At 41.7% G+C, this 22,180-nt stretch overlaps 1 protein-coding gene across 1 annotated transcript in view; it reads left to right on the top strand.

Moving 5' to 3' along the window:
• Nucleotides 1-22,180, top strand: part of adgrv1 (adhesion G protein-coupled receptor V1) — a 385,526-nt gene that overhangs the window by 137,209 nt on the left and 226,137 nt on the right. The window contains exons 44-49 of the mRNA XM_078397039.1: nucleotides 1,391-1,566; nucleotides 3,399-3,523; nucleotides 5,108-5,289; nucleotides 5,408-5,554; nucleotides 17,589-17,699; nucleotides 19,903-20,143. Of these exons, the coding sequence (XP_078253165.1) occupies nucleotides 1,391-1,566; nucleotides 3,399-3,523; nucleotides 5,108-5,289; nucleotides 5,408-5,554; nucleotides 17,589-17,699; nucleotides 19,903-20,143 (982 nt within the window). The remainder of the gene's footprint in view (nucleotides 1-1,390; nucleotides 1,567-3,398; nucleotides 3,524-5,107; nucleotides 5,290-5,407; nucleotides 5,555-17,588; nucleotides 17,700-19,902; nucleotides 20,144-22,180) is intronic.

Raw genomic sequence — 22,180 nt, 5'->3', positions numbered from 1 at the left:
TATTTTCTGTGTTTCTAATGTCAAAGAGGTCGTGTAATGGAGGAGTTGTCTTGTGAGAAAGGGCTGGGCAGTCCTGGCCTGCATCTGCTGCAGTTTAGGAGAGTGAGAGGGAATTTGATTCAAACATCTGAGGTCCTGACAGAGTGAATGTGGCGTAAATGATTCTTTTCATGGAAGAAACTAGAACGAGGGGTCAGCATTTAAAATAAGTTGTTTCTTGTTTAAGACAGTGAAGCAAAACATTTTTTCTCTGAGCATCCTCAAGGGGTGGTGAAAATCATCAGGTTGAGGCAAAAAGTAGACAGATAATTGATAATCTAATGGATGAAAGTTTACCATGAGTGGATGAAAATACAGAGTTAAGGTTAAAATTACATTGGCACACCATCTTATTAAAATGGCAGAACTGGTGATTCCTGTGGCTAGCGGCAGAGCGGCAGAGTGGATAATTCTTGCTCCTAATTTGTATGCAGATGGGTTTTAAAAACAAAGATCCAGGGACAAAAAGTACTTAAGAAGATGCATTTAATATTGGAAGTAGTGGATGTACATCCAGTCCCTGTTAATCCCTTTAATTATTGTCTTCTGTTCTGTTAATTCTGTTGCTAGCAGAGTGACCTGCACTTAATGGACTGAGTCTGAGCAGGGTGACTCAGTCTGAAGAAGGGTCTCGACCCGAAATGTCACCCATTCCTTCTCTCCAGAGATGCTGCCTGTCCTGCTGAGTGACTCCAGCTTTTTGTGTCTATCTTCGGTTTAAAACCAGCATCTGCAGTTCCTTCCTACACTCAATGGACACTTTTCTATTCACACTATGTGGTGCTTCACAGCGCCCAATTTCACCTCACTTCACAGTCTATGTTGCTTTTAAAACAAAATGAATATTAGTAAAATACTTTTGCGCCTTTCTCCAATTAACAAGCTGACCACTGTGACACCCAGTCCACCCTCGTGTGCGACCCTGGTTGGATCCTTGAATCTGACAATTATTTTACCAGACACAGGCTAAAATCCTCTGGCTTAATGTCAGGTTATATAGTCTTCTATTAGATGTAGTACGCTATGGTTCTTGGTTTGATAGGGGACACAAGAGACTTCAAATCCTGGAATCTTGGAAATAAATTAAAGTGTAAAACAGGAAGAACCTGGCAGATTTGTGGTATTTTGGGTTGGGACCCTTCTTTAATTGGATGCTCCAGGACCCACTGAAATTTTTCCAGTACTTTGTTTTTTTTTGCTTTTAGTTTGATAGTTGACTGCTTGATAAGCTCAATTAAATGCCCCCTCTCGTGGCCAACTTGAGTACTGAGAAATGACATTGAGTACTTTGTGGAACTTGTACCATATTCAATTATAAGTGGTATCTTGTTTCTTCGTTTTGTTTCTTCAGATTCTGAAGATTTCTGCTATATTGGATGAAGAGTCAGAGATGGACGAAGAGTTCTTGGTTACTTTGTTTGGCCCTACAGGTGGGGCTAGGCTGGGAGACCAAGTACAGGTCATGATAACAGTCCTTCAGAATCGGGCACCACTGGGACTTTTTAGCATCTTCCCAGTAGGAAACAGGTCAGGCAAAGCTAACACACATAACAATATACATTGAAGATTAAGGTTATTTTGGGATTGTTCTATAGCTTATCACAGCAAAATAAAATTATAATCCAAAGGACATGAATTCAAATTCTGGCCTCAATTTGCAATTCCAAATATTTCCTTTAATTAATAGATCTTTTGAAGAATTTACAATTTGATAGTATTGCCATTTATTTCAAAACTGTCAATAACCTGAAGTTTGGGTTGCTGCCCCATTCTTCTAAACTCCAGCGAGTACAGGCCCAGTGCCAACAAACACTCATCATATGTTAAACTACTAATTCCTGGGATCATTCTTGTAAACCTCCTCTGGACCCTCTCCAGAGCCAGCACATCCTTCCTCTAATATGATGCCCAACATTGCTCACAATATTCCAAATGCGGCCTTACCAGCCCCTTATGGAGGAGGCTCAGCATTACATGCAAGTCCTCTTGATATAAATGCCAGCATTGAGTTTGCTTTCTTTACTACTAATTCGACTTACAGATTAACGTTTTGGGAATCCTGCACCAGTACTCCCAATTCCCTTTGCACCTCCAATTTCTGGATTCTCTCTCCATTTAGAAAATAGTCTACGTCTTTATTCCTACTACCAAAATGCATGACTCCACACTTTGCTACACTATATTCCATCTGCCACTTCTCTGCCCATTCTCCCAACCTGTTCAAGGCCTTCTGCAGAGACCCTATCTTTGTATCATCCGCCAACTTGGCCACAATGCCTTGAATCCCCTTGTCCAAATCATTAATACACAAAGAGAAGAGTAACGGCCCCAGCACTGACCCCTGCTGAACTCTGCTAGTCACTGGCAGTCAACCAGACAAAGCCCCCTTTATTGCCATTCTTTGTCTTCTGCCATCCAGACAACTTGCTATCTCTAGTATCTGCCCTTTGATACCATGGGCTCTCATCTTCCTTAGCAGCCTCACCTGTGGCACCTAATCAAAGGCTTTCTGAAAATCTAAGTAAAGAACATCTACTGATTCTCCTTTGTCTGTCCTGCTATTTACTTCTTCAAAGAATTCCACCAAATTTGTCAAGCAAGACCTCCCCTTCACAAAGCCATGCTGACTTCGGCTTATTTTATTGTGAACTTCTTACCCCGTAACCTCATCCTTTATAATGAACTCTAAAATCTTACCAATCCTAATTGTATTAACCTACAAAATATGAAGGTAGGTGGCACTCTTAGAAAAAGTTTAAATAATAATTTTAACCAAGTTGGAGATGGTTTTAACAACCCTTGATCAGACTGCTTAATTCAAATGATATTATCCTGTGTGATAAACCGAAGTTTGTTCAGTGAGTTTCAGTGATAATATGTAACCAAATTGGTGCTGTACATGCAGAAGCCAAGATAATAGATTCAGTTCAGTTTATTGTCACGTGTACTGAGGTAGAGTGAAAAGCTTTTGTTGCATGCTAACCAGTCCGCAGATTGATTGAAAAAGATTGATGTGATTGTTGACGAGGGCTTACAGTGGAATTCAGCTTGCTCTTGTATGATGGCACCTTTTCTTTCCAACACACTTTGTCAAGAATTCATTTGACGGCAGTTCAAAGCAGAATCTCTGGTTCATGTATTTTCTGTCCTTCCATGATGCATAGTACTGAGGCCAAGTCAAATTCCCCTGTCACCTAACACTTGCTAACCCAATGCATGCCACAACAAAATCTTGTGGATCAATGATGCATCAATTTTGGTCCATGGGAAGTAAAACTTCATACAACAACTGATTTGCACTTCAATTAATTTACTTTGTGAAATCAGAAACATTTTCATTCGTTTGTTATTTTATGTAGGACTCGCGTCCAGAACCTGGAGGAAGGCAATAGAACTCTGTATTTAAATATTTCACGAAGTAACGGTTTAGAGAATAGAGTCACAGTGGAATGGGAGACACAAGCTGGAACAGCAGATGGAATCAGTGAGTTGTATTTTTAGAAATAAGATGGAGTGATCCATAGAAAATCTGTTACAAAAGGTTAAATAGAATTCTAATGTGAAAGCCAAAAATGTTTTTAAGTGGCTATATTGGTGCATGCATTGTTACCAATAACAGAAACGGGTTTTATTTCAATGAACAGTTTCTTCTTTTTTTGATGAAGTAGATGTCAATTTACAACAATAATGTAACTTTTTATCTCAGCTTTATTCTTTGTTATTTCATTTATATTTCATTTTCACTGGTGGAGAACTTCGATGTCACAAGCTGTTTTGGTTGAGACCTTTTAGATGCTGATATTTTGTCATGTACTTTAAAATATATAAATGCTTTTGTAGAGCTAGTCACAAGGGTTCATTAGACTACCTTGTTGATCTATATCCTTCTCAAAAAAATAATAACTTGGACTATCAGTGCAATGGACAATTATTCTATCTTGAATTAATCTCTTTTGATTGCCTTTGGAATATTAGTCTGTATGTTTTTCAGAAGGTCTTTATTGCTCCAATTGTTTTTACCTCAGCTCTATTTACTCATATCAATTTATTTCTAAGTGTATACTTGCATTTTGCTTTAAATGGAAAAATGATGGCAAAACATTGATTCTGCGGGACATTACTAGAATTAAAAATAATTTGAAATGTATTTGGAACACATTGTAAAAATCAGTCATAATATTGGTTCCATCTTTCACATTTCTGTGAGATAATGTGATTTCTCATCTAACAATGTATAGTGCTTTGATTTTTAAATATCTATGGTACACTATTAATCTAAATATCCATTTTCTGAGGCTGCAAAGTGATTATAAAACAAGTAGGATGATATATTTGAAGCGTAGGAAGAGCAAAAGAAATGGGAGGAAATGGGGGTTCCAACAACAACTACAATCTGTAGAAAATTGTTGGGAGACCAATGGTGATGCTTTTTTGGGTGAACCATTGGAGGTTGACATTTATCTTGCCAATGTTTCCAGCAGAGGGAGTAATGATTCACCAGATTGATGTTTGGAACAGTGAATTTGGAATAGGCTGATGGCAGAGACCGATTGTGCAAAATGTAACCGGTTCCTATATGGTCAATGGTTCAGAATGTACTTTGGTCAATATGCTCAGTGAGTTGAGATGGGAACTTTGATTCATATGTACTGATATTACTACCTTTGCTATTTGTTTTCTCTCCTCTTAACGTCAGTACAGATGCATTTGCAATCTTCATTTAGCTTAATATTGCAGTATTTTGAAGGTGGGGAGGAATACTTTTCTTTTGAAAACCCACTTGTCTACACGCTTGCATGCAAGGAAAAATAAACTTGTAGCTGAGAGGAATTGATTAGATGGCAATGGGCAGCCATTGTTCAGATGGTGAATTGCCATCAGGACCATAGGTCTTTCTGGAGGCTGTCAGAACATTGAAACATATATTAGAAGAAGACTATATTTTCAGCAAGACACTCAAGATACAAATTGACAGTGAAAAGTAAATCACTAAGGTTTGTGATGTAACATAGTTCTGATTAAAATCATCATAATTTAATTAATGTCCTCATTGTTCTTGTCTTTTCAGGTGGTGATATTCAAGTGCTGTCCATATTGCAGAATTTCTCCGAAACACTCGGCATGAGGTGGTGTTTCCTGACATTTAACCACAGCCTATTTGGAATTTTTCTTCGAATAAACGGAAGCAATTGGAATGTGGATGCCCTGTCAACCCTTCATCAATGGCAGGGTGTATTTGTCCCAGTGCAGGTTAAAAAAACCCAGAATACTCTTGATTTGCCTATTCTGAAATTCCAACTGACTTTGAATCATTGTTGAAACCTGTGAACTGATTGTGAAATTGACTTTTTCATTATTTTTCTCGTAGAACATTGAAGCACAAAATCCCACAGGCTGCACATCCTTTGTCAGAAATGATGTATCCTATATAATCATTACTCACAGCGGAGTAACTGGATCAAAAGCATCCAACAACGACATTTACAGGTTTACATTGCAATCTGAATTAACATTGGTATGATCTACATATAGCTTCCTGCTTTTAGTTATTAATTTGAATGTATTGCAGCGAATTAGAGTTGTTTTGACAGAATTAAATATTGGTCCATTTGAAGTAATGTATTTAATCGGTGCATATATAACATAGTTTAGAGTAACTCAGGTTGGAGCAACTCAGCGGGTCAGGCAGCATCTCTGGAGAAAAAGGATGGGTGATGTTTTGTGTTGGGACTCTTGTTCAGACAGAAAGTAGGACGGGGGAGGGGGGAGGTGAAGAGCTGGGGGTGAGAAAAGACCAGGACTAATCAGGCTCAGCCGCAAAAGACCTTAGGCAGGGTGTTGCCTGGTAACCATTGGTGGTGTGATCTCGAGCCACAATGTGGAGAACTGTGGAACTGGTAAAATGACTAGGAAGGGGTAAGGAGAGAGGTAATATAGTTTATCAGATATCATTAACCAGAATTGTGGACACCAGCAAACCAATAGCAATCAATGCTAACATTGAGATTTAGCAATCCATGTGTTACTTTTGTGGAACTATGTGCTTGTATCCTGGAGATCCCACTGCTCGACAACACTCCCTGGGCCCTGCCATTCACTGTGAAAGTCCTGCCCTGGTTTGTCTTCTGAAATGCAACACCTCACACTTATCTGCATTAAACTCCATTAACCATTCCTCAACCCAATTGATCAATTGCTGTAAGTTTTGATAACTATCTTCACTATCTATGATACCACCCTCTTCAGAATCATCTGTAAACTTACTGATCATGCTTTCTGCACTCTCATCCAAATCATTAATATAAAGAGCAATAGATACAAAGACTGATCCCTGAGGCACACCACTAGTCACAGGCCTCCAGTCTAAAAAATAACCTTCTGCCATCACCCTCTGCTTCCGACCATAAGGCCAATTCTCTATCCAGTTGGCTAGTCATAGAAACATAGAAACATAGAAAATAGGTGCAGGAGTAGGCCATTCGGCCCTTCGCGCCTGCACCACCATTCAATATGATCATGGCTGATCATCCAACTCAGTATCCCGTACCTGCCTTCTCTCCATGCCCCCTGATCCCTTTAGCCACAAGGGCCACATCTAACTTCCTCTTAAATATAGCCAATGAACTGGCCTCAACTACCTTCTGTGGCAGAGAATTCCACAGATAGTCATCTAGCTCTTCCTGGATCCCATGCGATCTAACCTTCATGGGCCTGTGGTAGCAATGGGGAAGAAGCTGTTCTTGTGTCTGGATGACTGGGCTTTGAAGCTTCGACATTTTCTCTCTGAAAGTCGAAGAATGACAAGTATCCTTTACATAATTTTCAGCTTTCCTGATGCAAATTTACGGTGGCTGGATGGAAGGATGTAACAAGCCTCTGACGGACTAGGCAGTTCACCACTCGGCCTTTAAGGCCATCAGGGTAGCTTATCACTGAACCCACTTAATATAAATTCTGGCAAGCATTTGCTAACAAACAAAAGAGACATTTTCCATTTAAATGGTTAAATATTATAATGTGTTGAAGTAGAACATACCAAATTGATTAAGATGGAAATCTTAATATTTTGTTTTTTATTTTATTGTCCTTTGTATTTTGAAATTATAATGTAAATGCTTAAAATCAGTAGTTTAGAAGTGTCAGTGTTAATAACTGTCAATGTGCCACTTAATATATCATGAATCTTATGTACAATCCAGTTTAAGATTTTTAGCATACGTTGAGGAAGTACCATCTTATGAATTGTTTAAATTTAATGTTAATTTCAGTCATTTAGAAGAGCATAGAAAATGAGAGGAGAAATAGGTCAAATGTCCCTTCAAGTCTGATCCACAACTCACCAAAAGTCTGGCTGATCTCCCTCAGCCAATTTTAATGCACTAGTGGAATTTTGCTTCATTTTCTTAATGTCCAGAAGTCCTCTGATATCTGGAGACCCAAGGAACTGCATATGATGGAATCTTGAGCAAAAGACAAAGTGCTGGAGGAACTCGGTGGCTCAGCAACATCTGTGGTGGAACTGGACAGGCAGCATTTTGGGTCGGGACCTTCAGAAGAGTCTGAAGATGGATCCCATCTCAAAACATCTTGTCCATTTCCTCCTCAGATGTTACCTGACATACTAAGTTCATCCAGCACTTTCTGTATATTGACACCTGTTTATTGAATTAATTCAATGATTCAGTCTCCAAAGCCCTCTTGAAAAAAATCCTTATCTCGGTCCTAAACAGCCAACTCATTCTGAGACAGTGATCGCAAGTTCCTGCCTCCGTAGACAGGGAATTCATGTTTCCTGCATCCAGCCTATTAAGTGCTTGGAGGACTGAAGATTTCTCCCCTCATGCATATAAACTCTCAGAAATAGGCCAAGTCACTCCTCATTCCATCACAGTGAGGAGGATTGGAGGGACTCACTGTGATGGATGTTTTGTGTTGGACTTGTGAATTGTGTTTGTTGCTTTATTGCTTTTTTTAAATGTTGGACTGCATGGTGGTGAATTTGAATTGCCCTTCGGGGACAAGTAAAGTGCTTATTATGACTATGACTATACAACAAACCTGACATCCCTGGATCTAATCTAGTGAATCTTTACTGCATTTCCTTCACGGCATGCATGTCCTTTTTAAGGCAAAGAGATCACACCTGAACACCATACTTCATGTGTGACCAAGGACCAATATAACTGCAGAAATACACTTTCTCTCCTGTTTTTCCAGGTAGCTTTGCAGATGTGGAAGTGGAGTTTGCATGCTTTTCCTGTGACCCCTTTGGGTGTTAGGTTTCTTCCCGCATCCCATGGATAGGCTAGTTGGTGGGTGAATTGGAGAATTGTTGGGTGTTAAATGGGCACATGTGAGAAGGTGGGTTACAGGGAAATAAGTGGGAGACTGGGATTAATGCGATTTCCCTGAGAGCTGGAATAGACATAATGGGCTAAATAGATTCTTTCTTTGACATGAGGAAATATCTTTTCAAATTGTCTTATAAAGTAGGCAAAATGCCAGTTGTATACAAATCACTTGCTACACAGAATCAAGGGATGGGGCAAAAGCAAGAACGTGATACTGCTTTAGGATGATCAGCCCTCTCAGAGCCGAACAGCCAACTCCTGCACCTATTTTCTATGGTTCTATGGTTCTACACCTGCATGGTGACTTTCAATGACTTGTGCACAAGTTAATCTTGGTCCATTTATATATCAACACTACCCAACCTCTCACCATGAGAACAAAATAAACTGTTGCTCTGTTTTCTCACCAAATGAAAGAACTCAATTTTTCACATGATATTGCATCTTCATCCCATTGAAGGCACAGAACATCCTCCTACATACTCTCAATCCCATATGGTTTTGTACCTTCATCAAACTTGGAATTATGACACTTGGTTCCCTTAGTTAAATCATGAATATAGATTGTGATTAGCGAGGATTAACTACAGTACCCTACAAACATCAGCCTCCGAATTATTCCCACTCTATGCATTCTGGCCGATAACCAATTCTTAATACACATCAGAATATTGCCCACAACTCTATATGTCTTTTATTCTTTTCAGGGTGATCTGTTAACTGATCTACTTTATACATTGCAGCATTTCTCCTGATATTGATGTTAGGCTTGAAGTTGGTAGTCCCCAGTTTTACATCTCAAGCTTTACTTAACTAGTAGGGTCACATTTACTGGTGTCCTAACCATGCAAACAATTCCAAAATCCACAGAATTTTGGAAGATGTTAACAATAGCACTTAAATAGCCACCACCTGTTGAACTTGTGATGTAGATAGTCATAGTCATATAGCATGACAACAGGCCATTCGGCCCAACTTGCCCATGCTGACCAGATGCCCGATCTGTTACTCCCACCTGTTCATGTTTGGCACATATCCCTCAACCTTTCCTAGCCATGTAACTGTCCAAATTAATTTTTAATGTTGTTATAGTACCTGCCTCAAATACCTCACTGGCAGCTTGCTCCATATACCCACCATCCTCTGCGTGAGATCTCAGGATTTATTGACCTCCAAGCTTTTTCACTTCTGTAAGGCTTTTAAAAAAAATAATACTCATTTCCTCATTCTCACTAGACCATTGGTTCTCTATTATTTCCAGCAGATTATTTTGTTTTCAATAAGACTGATTTCCAAAGTAGTTGATTAATTCCTTATACCCATTATAAGTTCTGTTTCTACTTGCAAGGATCCACATTTCCCCGTGTCTTTTCCCCCCTTTTACATGTTATAGAACCTCTTACATATTTATTTCATCAGTCTGAAGAAAGGTCTCGACCCGAAACGTCACCCATTCCTTCTCTCCAGAGATGCTGCCTGCCCCGCTGCGTTACCCCAGCATTTTGTGTCTATCTTCTTTTATTTCTTGCTTGTCTACTTCAGATTCTGCAGCTTATTTTTTTAGATCAGTTTCTTGGTCTTTCTTTGCTGTGTTTTGAAACACGCTCAATTTAAAAGCCTATTTTTATTTCTGGTTAATAACCTTTATAACCAGCTTCCTTTGATTGGGTGCAATATTTGTCAGCCATGGATAAATCAGTTTGTCTTTTGGGTTTTGCTATTTATTTTGGTTGAATGGAAAACTGCTGCAAACAGTGCAGCTCGCAGAGTAGTGTTGTATCTCTGACAACAGCATTGACATTTCTGCATCACAGAAATCACTCAAAGTTGCTGTCATGACTGCAGAGTAATGCCAGAGACTGTTAGATCTGCAAGCATTATGAACTCAAAATCCAAATCATTAATAGTACAGCAACAGAGGTAATAAAGGAAACTCAGGGCAGGTTGAGGAACATCTGTGGAAAGAGAAACTGAATTATTATTTTGGGTCAGTGATCTTACATCAGAGCCAAGTTAAATAAGGAAGGAAGGGAAATAGAAGGGAAAGGTTGTGATGAGGGAGAATGCAGGAGTGATGATCTTGAAAAGGATGCAATGTCAAAGTGAACAGAAATAAACTCCAAAGAAACAAGACTACTCGGGTCTGTCAAGGCAAATAGTTTCCAGGAGGATGTAGGCACCAAGCACTAGACAGGAGTATAGAGGCCAAGCACTTGGGATGTGCAGGAACCTTGTTCATTCATTCAATCTACCTGGTCAATCTCCAACTTCCCCATCTGTGGCAGAAACTGAAGTCTCATCAACCACTCCTGAGAAACCCACATAACTGGAGATGATGCAAGGTATCCTCATTACCAGAGGACTGCCAAAGAAACAAAAAGATGACAAAGAAACAAAAAGACAAAAGATCAATCTAGTAGAGGAGTATATGAGACTAATATAGTCCCAATATTGATCATGTAGGATCACTATTTGAAATTAATTTGATTTGACTTTGATTTAGATTTTTTTTTAGATTTATTTTTTTAGATTTACAGATACAGCACGGAAACAGGCCCTTCGGCCCACCGAGTCTGCGCCGCCCAGCGATCCCCACACATTAACACTATCCTACACACACTAGGGACAATTTTTACATTTACCCAGCCAATTAACCTATATACCTGTACGTCTTTGGAGTGTGGGAGGAAACCGAAGATCTCGGAGAAAACCCACGCAGGTCACGGGGAGAACGTACAAACTCCGTACAGACGGCGCCCGTAGTCAGGATCGAACCTGAGTCTCCGGCGCTGCATTCGCTGTAAGGCAGCAACTCTACCGCTGCGCCACCGTGCCGCACAATTTGACTCGACACAGGCACACCACAGGGCTGTGTGCTCAGTCCTCCTGTACTCCCTGTTCACGTACGACTGTACTGCTAAGCACAGCTCAAACAGCATCCTAAAGTTTGCTGACGACACGACCATCTTGGGCCTCATCACAGACAACAATGAGACAGCCTACAGAGAGGAGGTAAAGGCACTAAACAGCTAGTGCCAGGAAAATAACCTCTCTCTCAATGTCAGCAAAACTAAAGAGATGATCGTGCACTACAGGAGATAGCGGGGGAGTGGACACCTCCCCATCCACATCGGTGATGCTGAGGTTGAAAGGGTCAGCAGCTTTAAGTTCCTCGGTGTGCACATCACTGAGGACCTTTCCTGGACACTGCACACGGACACAATAACAAAGAAGGCCCACCAGCGGCTCTTTTTCCTGAGAAGACTGAGGATGTTTGGCATGAACGTCAGCATCCTCACAAACTTCTACAGATGCACCATCGAGAGCCTGCTAACGGGCTGCATTACAGTCTGGTACGGGAACTGTTCTGCCCACAGCCACAAATCACTACAGAGAGTGGTGAAGATGGCACAGCACATCACTGGCAACTGTCTCCCGGCCATTCAGGACATTTTCTACCGGCGGTACCTGCGGAAGGCACGCAGCATCATCAAGGACCACAGCCACCCAGCACGCAGGCTGTTCTCCTTGTTACCATCAGGCAGACGATACAGGAGTATGGCTGCACGTACCACCAGACTTAAGAACAGTTTCTACCATCAGGCCATCAGGCTTCTGAACTCATAAACACATGGACAGAAGATGGCGGCGCGCACGGACGCAGCGGCTCACAGCTCTCCCTTTCGGTGCGTTTTATGTGTGTTATCTGTGTTATGTCTGTTAGTCAATTTTAGTCATGAAAATCAGGAAAATCAGGCAAATCCTACCTACAACCGAAAGGATCTTCTGATCATAGGATTCCAGTGCAATCGGGACCTTGTGCGCGAATTTCCACACCCGCGAAATATACCGGAAGAGATAGCCAGGACACCGGGCGCTCCGTGGATAGTTGTCGGCGCGAACAGGCGTCGCAGGCGGAGGAGAAACAGGAAGCAAAAGCGAGGATGCCGGTCCGGTATACTTGCCAAGCTAAAGAGACAGCCACACAAACCACCGCTACCCAGCATGTTTCTCACCAACGCCAGATCCATCATCAACAAAATGGACGAACTAAAACTACAGATATCAGCAAACAAACTCGTGGAGGACTGTTGCATTCTCTTAGTAACAGAGACATGGCTTCATCCACTTATCCCAGACGGAGCCATTGAGCTAGCCGGGCGTACAGCGTTTCGTTGGGACAGAAACATCGACTCCGGTAAGAGCAAGGGGGGGGGGGGTTATGCATTTACGTGCACAACAGCTGGTGCACTAACATCCAAATCATAGATAGCCACTGTTCTCCTGATCTGGAGTCCCTAACAGTTAAATGCAGGCCTTTTTACCTTCCTCGCGAATTTACAGGGGTTATAGTAACAGCAGTCTACATCCCACCGAATGCTAACGCTGGCACAGCTTTAGGCTACCTGCTCGGTGCAATAAACTCACAACAGAGCACATATCCAGAAGCAGCCCACATCATAGCCGGGGACTTCACCCATGCAGACCTAAAGTCAGTTCTCCCGAAACTTGAACAACACATAAGATGTGCTACCAGGGGGAAAAACACACTAGACAAGGTTTACTCAAATATTAAGAAGGGTTTCAGGTCAGCACCACTACCACACCTGGGGCAGTCAGATCACCTGTCCATATTCCTAACTCCAGCATACACCCCACTCAGGAGGAAAGCTCCAGTCACCATAAAGACTGTTAAGACATGGCCTGAAGGAGCTTCCTCGCAGCTGCAGGATTGCTTCGAAAGGACCAACTGGGATATTTTTGAGGATCAGGACTTGGAGGAGTACACATCAACTGTACTTTGCTACATCCAAAACTGTGTTGACAATGTCACCGTCGACAAACGTATCCGGTTGTATCCCAATCAAAAACCCTGGATGACAAAGGATGTCAGGTCTCTCCTCAAGGACCGTAACACCGCCTTCAGGTCTAGTGATAGAGCTCTATACAGTGCTGCTAGAACCAACCTGAAGAGAGGCATCAAGGATGCCAAAGCGTCCTACAAGAGGAAGATTGAGGACCACTTTTCCAACAACGACCCACGGCGGGTATGGCAAGGCATCCAGCACATCACCAACTACAAGACCAGCAACCGCACGACTGCCGACGGCGACGCCTCGCTGGCAGAGGAACTTAACTGTTTCTTTGCTCGTTTCGAGGTGAAAGCTACAGTGGCAGACATAACACCCTCTCCAGCACCTGACAGCAACACCTTCACTGTGCAGGAGTATGATGTGAAGCGCGTGCTCAGAGCAGTGAATCCCAGGAAAGCTGCAGGCCCCGATGGTGTGACGGGCAGAGTTCTGAGGGAATGTGCAGACCAATTATCTGAGGTCTTCACAAAAATCTTCAACCTGTCCCTTTTAAAATCCACCATCCCTCCCTGCCTGAAGTCCGCCACAATCATCCCACTGCCGAAAAAGTCTGTCATCAGCGGTCTTAACGACTACCGTCCGGTAGCACTCACACCGGTCATCACAAAGTGCTTCGAGAGACTGGTCCTGCAGCACATCAAAGCCAGCCTCCCACCCACCTTCGACCCACACCAGTTTGCCTACAGAGCAAATAGGTCTACAGGGGATGCCATCGACACTGCTCTTCACACTGCACTGACCCACCTTGAACACCAGGGGAGCTATGTGAGGATGCTCTTCCTCGACTTCAGCTCTGCCTTTAACACGGTCATCCCGAGCAGACTGGTCACCAAACTTTCCGACCTTGGATTTTCCCAAACCATCTGCCACTGGATCAAGGACTTCCTGACCAACCGCCCCCAGACCGTCAAAATAGGCCCTCACCTCTCCTCCACCATTACACTGAGCACCGGCTCACCACAGGGCTGTGTGTTGAGCCCCATCCTTTACTCCCTCTACACTCACGACTGCGCCCCCACCCATCCCACCAACACCATCATCAAGTTCGCGGATGACACGACTGTGGTTGGACTCATCTCAGAAGGAGATGAGACAGCCTATAGGGATGAAATCCAAAGGCTGGCAGCATGGTGTTCAGTGAACAATCTGGTCCTGAACTCCTCCAAAACAAAGGAACTTATAATTGACTTTAGAAAAACCAGTGGAGATTACGACCCACTCTACATCAATGGGGTCTGTGTGGAAAGGGTACCAGCTTTCAGGTTCCTGGGTACGCACATCGCAGAGGATCTTACCTGGTCTACCAACACCATCACCACAGTAAAGAAGGCACAGCAGAGACTCCACTTCCTGAGGATCCTCAGGAAAACCAACCTGCAGGAGAAGCTCATGTTGTCCTTCTATTGCTGCTCCATCGAGAGTGTGCTGGCATACTGTATAACCACATGGTATGCCAGCTGCTCAGAAAAGGACAGGAAGGCCCTTCAGAGGGTCATCACGACGGCCCAGAAGATCATCGGCTGCTCACTGCCCTCCCTGGAGCACCTGTTCAGCCTACGCTGCCTCAGTAGAGCAGGCAAAATAATAAAAGATCCATCCCACCCCGGCCACCGTCTGTTTGTTCATCTGCCCTCTGGTCGACGTTTCAGGTCGATCAAATCCCGAACAAACAGACTTAAGAACAGTTTTTACCCCAGGGCCATACGAGAACTGAACACTACCTTTGCACTAGGCAACACCGTTAAAAAATCTTGTACTTAAGATAATTGTATTTAATTGTATTTATGTATTTATTTGTTTTTGCATTTATTGCATATATGTTTGTACGCACCGTCAGGATTGGCTATTTTTTAATTTTGTTGTACTCGTTGCAATGACAATAAATGAATATTATTATTATTATTATTATTATTATTATTTCAAATCACATATGCTGATTATTTTTTAATATTGTCTTTTAAACTATTTTTAATATTGTCTTTTTGCCTTACTAATGTCATTTTTAAATCTTATTTATCCTTGGAATATTACTGCTGAGGTGACCCGTTGTCTTGTCAAATACATTTCATTGTATCGTTGACCCTGTGCCAACCTACATATGACAAATAAAAATGTATTATTAAATTTTCATTACGTCGTAATGATTTGCTTAGTCAGTTGACCTCTGGCTTGAAGGAATTTTGGGGTCTCGAATGATCCTTGCAGTTTTTGTGCTGGGTTTTAAAAACCTGTTCCTCATTACTGCTATGTTTGTGGAAATTGCGTTAGGATGAAATCTGTGACCAAGAGAATATTTCTTGTGTTCAAGTCCTTGCATGAAGAGAAGTGGTGAATAACACAAATCTGTTGCAGTTAGTACTTTAAAGGAATAATTAAAGTAATCAGATGATACAACATTTACTGAAAGTTGCATTTATGCCCATCTGTCTAGATTAGTTTACCAGCGTGCTAGAAAAAGATTACCCATATATTTTCTGGCTCAAGGCAGACTTAAAATGAATAGGATCTAAGTTTATACTTAAGTTTGTATTTAGGTTGCTACATGGGGGGGGGGGGGGGAATAAATATTGTCAAGTTTATCAGGGATGATGCCCTTCAGTTTAATGGTTTTACAAAAATGGATAGAGATAATAATTTAGAAAGTGTGGTCATATATGAGATTTTATTTTGCAGAGCTAGCCATGTTTCATAGCTTTCATCAAAATGCTGGTTTAAATTCTCATAAATGGTGCAATGTTTTATGTTATTAATGTACAATGTTATTATTCTTGTGATAGTCATACAGAATTGAAGCGGGCCATTTGACCCAACTCATCCAACCAAGATGCCCCATCCAAGTTTGCCCCATTTGCCTGGGTTTGGCCCACATCCTCTAAACCTTTTGTATCCATGTACCTGTCTAAATGCCTTTCAGATATTGTTATAGTATTTGCCTCAACTACTTTGGCAGCTGTTTCCATTTCCCCACCACCCTCTATGTGAAAAGCTTGGCCCTCAGGTTCCTATTAAATTGTTCCCCTCTCATCTTAAATCTATGTCCTCTGGTCCTTTATTCCCCTACCTGGGGAAAAATAGACTTTGTGCATTCCCCATCTATTCCTCTCATAATCTTATATACCTCTGCAGGAACACTCCTCAACCTACTGTGCTCTGACAAATAAAATCATAGCTTAGCCATCCTCTCCCAAAAGCTCAGACTTTTGTCCTGGCAACATCCATGTAAATCTTCTCGACACTCTTTCCAGATTAATGACATATTTCCTACAGCGTGGTGACTAAAACTGATGACAATGCTCCTCGTGCAGTCTCCCTCAAATCTTTTACAACTGTAATATTATGGCCCAACTTCCATATTTGATTCCCTGTGTTGAAGGTCAGCGTGCCAAAAGCCGCCTTCACCACTCTATTTACATGCTACGCCACTTTCAGGTAGCTATGTGCTTGTACTCTGTTCTACAACACTCCCCTGGGCTCTACCATTGACGATGAAGGTCCTGTCCTGGTGTGACATCCCAAAATGTAACACCTTCACTCCACTGAATTAAAGTCCATAAGCCTTTCCTTGGATCACTTGCCCAGCTGATCAAAATTCCACTGTAATTAACCATCTTCACTGTGTATGATACCATTTATTTTAGTGCAATCTACAAATTCACGCATCTTTCACTGAAAATGTACATTCTCATCCAAACCATTGATGTAGATGACATACAACAATAGGCAAGCACCGAACCCTGAGGCACACCACTGGACTCAGATTTCTAATCCGAAAAGCAATCTTCCAAAACCACCCTCTGCTTTCTACCATGAAGCCAATTCTGTGTCCAGTCAGCTAGCTCTCCCTGGATCCCATGCGATATATACTTCCAGAGCAGCATTCTGTGCGGAACCTTATCAAATGCCTTGTTGTAGACTATGTCTACATCCTTCCCTCATCAACCTGTCCAGTTGCTCTTTCAAGAAACGTAATCATATTTTGTGGGACACAATCTTAGATGCACTAAATAATGCTGACTATCCCTAATCGGCCTCTGTCCTTCCATATGCATGTATGTATATCATATTCCTTGGAATCCTCTCCAGTAACTTTCCTACCACAGATGGTAGGATTAGTGATCTATTGTTTGCAGCCTTTCTAAGATATTGGGACAACAATAATCACCTTCCAGCACCTCACGTGAATCTAACAATGATTCCTACAATTTCTTCTCTGCTTTCCCTAAGTGTCCTTGGATATATATAATCGGGCCCAGGAGATTTATTTACCTTCATTTCCTTGAATCTCAAGGAATGATTCGTCTCTTTGCTTTGATTTTCTCCACAGATTCAGGCTTTGACTGTCCCAGAAAGCAGTGATGTAAAACATTTTACACAGGAAAACCAAGATTATTTGATCATCAGTAGTCAAGTGGACACTTTCGACAGTAACTCAAAGGTTAATTTTGAGATTTTGCAATATTATTAGATCGCAATATTCATTTCAAGATATTCATTATTTGTACAATGAAGCTAAAAAAAGTGGCAATTCAATAGAACTATCTTTTATAGTTTGTTCAAATACCAGAATCGGCTCAATTGTTCATCTTCATTATTCCTCGAAACTAGAGCTGCAAATTCTGTGTACTTTCTGTTCTTTACAATGGTACGACTGTTTGAGTCAGTCACTGAAAGAACCCTGAAGACTCTGTCAGAACATAATGTCTGAGCCAAACAATAGTTGCGATTCTCATGGCCAATGACTAGGTTTCACCTACTTTTAGGGGTAGAAGCTACAAATGTTTGAATCCAGACTCAAGAGCAGCTTCTTTCGCAGAGCTAACAGGCTCTTAAGTAGACTTTATGTATGCGTGAATTTTCCAATCTATCGTTGTAGCCCTTGCACAATTTTTTCAACGATGTGTAGTTTAATTTGCATGGATAACACACAAAAAATAGATTTTCACTTTATCTCTGTAAGTGTGACAATAATAAACCAGTGTCATTACCCAAGCACTGTGCCCTACCCCACGTGGTTTTGGACTTGAGCATTTCACTGTTAACGTCGTTTACCACTGCCTTCACGTCCAATGTTTCCTGCCCCTGACATGATGTTCAATCTTGGCCAAAGTCTCCACGCTTATTGAGTTAATTCTTAGGGCCGTTTGGTGGGGTGAAACAGTAGTCGCATCCACAAACATACATTGCAGAATTTCAGGATACTGATTGACAAACACTTGAGGAATAATAATAATAATAATAATAATGCATTACATTTATATAGCGCTTTTCATATACTCAAAGACGCTTTACAGAGATTTAGAGAACATAGGGAAATGAATAAATAGATAAATAAGTAAATAAGTAAACGAACAGAGAAAGGAGACAGAAGGTGAGGTGACCTTCAGTGGTTGAAGGCAGTACTGAACAGGTGAGACTTCAGCGATGTTTTGAATGTGGTGAGTGTGGAGGAGTCTCTAACGGTTTGGGGTAGTGAGTTCCATAGGGTGGGAGCAGCGATGCAGAAAGCCCTGTCCCCCCAGGATCTGAGTTTGGTCCGGATGTGGGGGGATAGGAGATTGGCAGCAGCAGAGCGGAGGGTGCAGGTGGGAGTGTGCCTGTGGAGGAGGTCGTTCAGGTAGGATGGGGCCAGGTTATGGAGGGCTTTGTAGGTTATGAAAATAGGGACGGCATATTGAATTAAATTGAATACTTGAATTGAATTCAATATTTAAGATCAAGATCAATTTATTGTCACATGCACCAATTAAGGTACAGTGAAATTTGAGTTCCCATACAGCCATACTGTGAAATGCAACAAGACTCACAGCCACGTAAAATAAAATTTAACATAAACCATCGACCACAGTGGATTCCACATTCCTCACTGTGATGGAAGGTAATAAAGTTCAATCAGCTTCCTCTTTGTTCACCCGGGGTCGGGGCTGTTGAACCATCCACAGTCACTGCTGCCGACTGTCCAAGCCCTCGTGTCGGGATGATCGAAACTCCCCGCATCGGGACGGTTGAATACATTGTCACATTTGACAAGTCACAGTGAAATTGTTTGCTTGCATACCGAAGGTATGCAATAGTTGCCACATAAAGGGCGTTGACAAAGTTATAAGGCATCCCGTGCCAGATCCACCCTACGCACCAGGCATAGTGGAATATCATTAGATTAATGCTGTTCACTTTGTAAGTGTAATGATTAACTTGGTCTCCTGATGTTGTCTAAACGCTCTATGAAGACAGAGCAGAATATTCCAGAATTTTTTATGAACTTGAAGTACAAAGTTTAAATCAAGTTTTAAACTGTACTGACCACGACTGACTTGAAGTAATTCAGGTGCTGGCACAGATTGATGCCGCAAAATATTCTGAAATAGGCCAAAAAGACGCAAACAATATAGCCATCTGTGCACTTTGGATGCTAATTGGAACAGCCGATTAACACTTGGATATCCTCTCAAATGTTTTATGCTTGAGAACAGGTTTGGATGAAATCCAGCTTATTCCTCAATTTGTTTTAAAATTTCCTCGGGTTGTATTGCACAAAAATGAAACCTTCTCATTCCACAATTTTTTCTCCTGGTAGTGAATGAATTCATCATGTGCTCAGATCAGAAGTCAATAATTTGTTTCAATTAATATGCACACAGATCTACAGATGGGATGGGAATGCATTTATTTTGCACCAAAACCTACCGACTCGTGGTGCTTCTGGCCTTGCTCTATTTAAACAAGGAAATCTCCTCTATCTGGCTGTTTCGCAGTACAACCAGGCATCTGTCCTCTTTCAATGGAGCGATGACCAATTCGGCAAGCCTCAGAACCTGACCTTCCATGCAGGAACGCACGTCAGCAGCATAACTGTTGGGGGTGACACCTACCTTGTCTTGGGTAACACCACCATATTTGCTTAATTGATAATTGTGTTTTAAGTAGATATTAATATTATATCAATTTTGATCCTTTGCATTTTCGTAGTAGGAATAAAGGCTTAGACTATTTTCTAAATGGGGAGAGAATCCAGAAATCAGAGGTGCAAAGGGACTTGGGAGTGCTGGTGCAGGATTCCCAAAAGGTTAATCTGCAAGTCGAATCGGTAGTAAAGAAAACAAACTCAATGCTAGCATTTATTTCAAGAGGGCTTGTATACAAAAACAGGGATGTACTGCTGAGGACTGGTAAGGCCACATTTGGAATATTGTGAACAAATTTGGGCACCATATCTAAGGAAGGATGTGCTGGCTCTGGAGAGGGTCCAGAGGAGGTTTACAAAAATGATCCTAGGAATGAGTAGGTTAACCTATAATGAGGCACTGAGCCTTTGTTGGCACTGGGCCTGTACTCGCTGGAGCTTAGAAGAACGAGGGGGGACTTCATTGAAACATACAAAATAGTGAAAGGCTTGGATAGAGTGGATGTGGAGAGGATGTTTCCACTAGTGGGAGAGTCTAGGACTAGAAGTTATCTACTTCTTAGGAGAAGATAACTTCTAGTCCTAGACTCTCCCACAAGTTCATAACAAGAGGAGTTGAGTACAGGAGCAAAGAGGTCCTTCTACAGTTGTACCGGGCCCTGGTGAGACCGCACCTGGAGTACTGTGTGCAGTTTTGGTCTCCAAATTTGAGGAAGGATATTCTTGCTATTGAGGGCGTGCAGCGTAGGTTCACTAGGTTAATTCCCGGAATGGCGGGACTGTCATATGTTGAAAGGCTGGAGCAATTAGGCTTGTATACACTGGAATTTAGAAGGATGAGGGGGGATCTTATTGAAACATATAAGATAATTAGGGGATTGGACACATTAGAGGCAGGAAACATGTTCCCAATGTTGGGGGAGTCCAGAACAAGGAGCCACAGTTTAAGAATAAGGGGTAGGCCATTTAGAACGGAGATGAGGAAGAACTTTTTCAGTCAGAGAGTGGTGAAGGTGTGGAATTCTCTGCCTCAGAAGGCAGTGGAGGCCAGTTCATTGGATGCTTTCAAGAGAGAGCTGGATAGTGCTCTTAAGGATAGCGGAGTGAGGGGGTATGGGGAGAAGGCAGGAACGGGGTACTGATTGAGAGTGATCAGCCATGATCGCATTGAATGGCAGTGCTGGCTCGAAGGGCTGAATGGCCTACTCCTGCACCTATTGTCTATTGTCTATAAGTTATAGCCTCAGAATTAAAGGATGTTCTTTTAGGAGTAGATGAGGAGAAATTTATTTAGTCAGAGGAGAAGTTTATTTAGTGGAATTCTTTGCCACAGAAGGCTGGAGAGGCCAAGTCAGTGGATATTTTTAAGGCAGAGATAGATAGATTTTTGATTAGTATAGGTGTCAGAGGTTATGGGGAGAAGGCAGGAGAATTAGGTTGGGAGGGAGAGCTAGATTAGCCATGATTAAATGGCTTAGACGATGGGCCGAGTAGCCTAATTCTACTCCTATCACTTATGACTTATGACCTTTCATATTGGAATTCTTTCTTAATTAAACATTGTCAATTGCCACTTTATGTTAATTATTCTTAGTTAGATATTGTTAAATGGAATTTGATAAACCTGAGTTCAGAAAACATGTTTATTCATTGTGATTGATCTGCTCTAATATTGTTGGCTGAAGATGTTGGGGTTATGATATTGGAGTAGCAGCTAGAACCGGAACAAAATTGTACCATGGCAGTTCACACTGAGATTCTTATTAACATGCCACTGGTTCACTAATATCCTTCCAAGTATGTTACGTGCCACACTTTTCTGGCTTGGATGACAAATGGTTCTGGTTCAGCATAGAGATAAATTGTTGTACATCCATCTTGTGGACCATGGTGGAGATAGAGAAACTAAAATGAAATACTGTGCTGGACAAACCTGGATATAAGTGAGGTCATTAAAATATTTGATGGCAGAAAGAGAGGCATGTAAAGACATCTTAAATGTTTTCATAACAGGT

Source organism: Rhinoraja longicauda, chromosome 3 (genome assembly GCF_053455715.1).
Source record: "Rhinoraja longicauda isolate Sanriku21f chromosome 3, sRhiLon1.1, whole genome shotgun sequence".
In the NCBI taxonomy this organism is placed as follows: Eukaryota; Metazoa; Chordata; class Chondrichthyes; order Rajiformes; family Arhynchobatidae; genus Rhinoraja; species Rhinoraja longicauda.
This window is presented reverse-complemented; position numbering and strand designations above follow the sequence as displayed.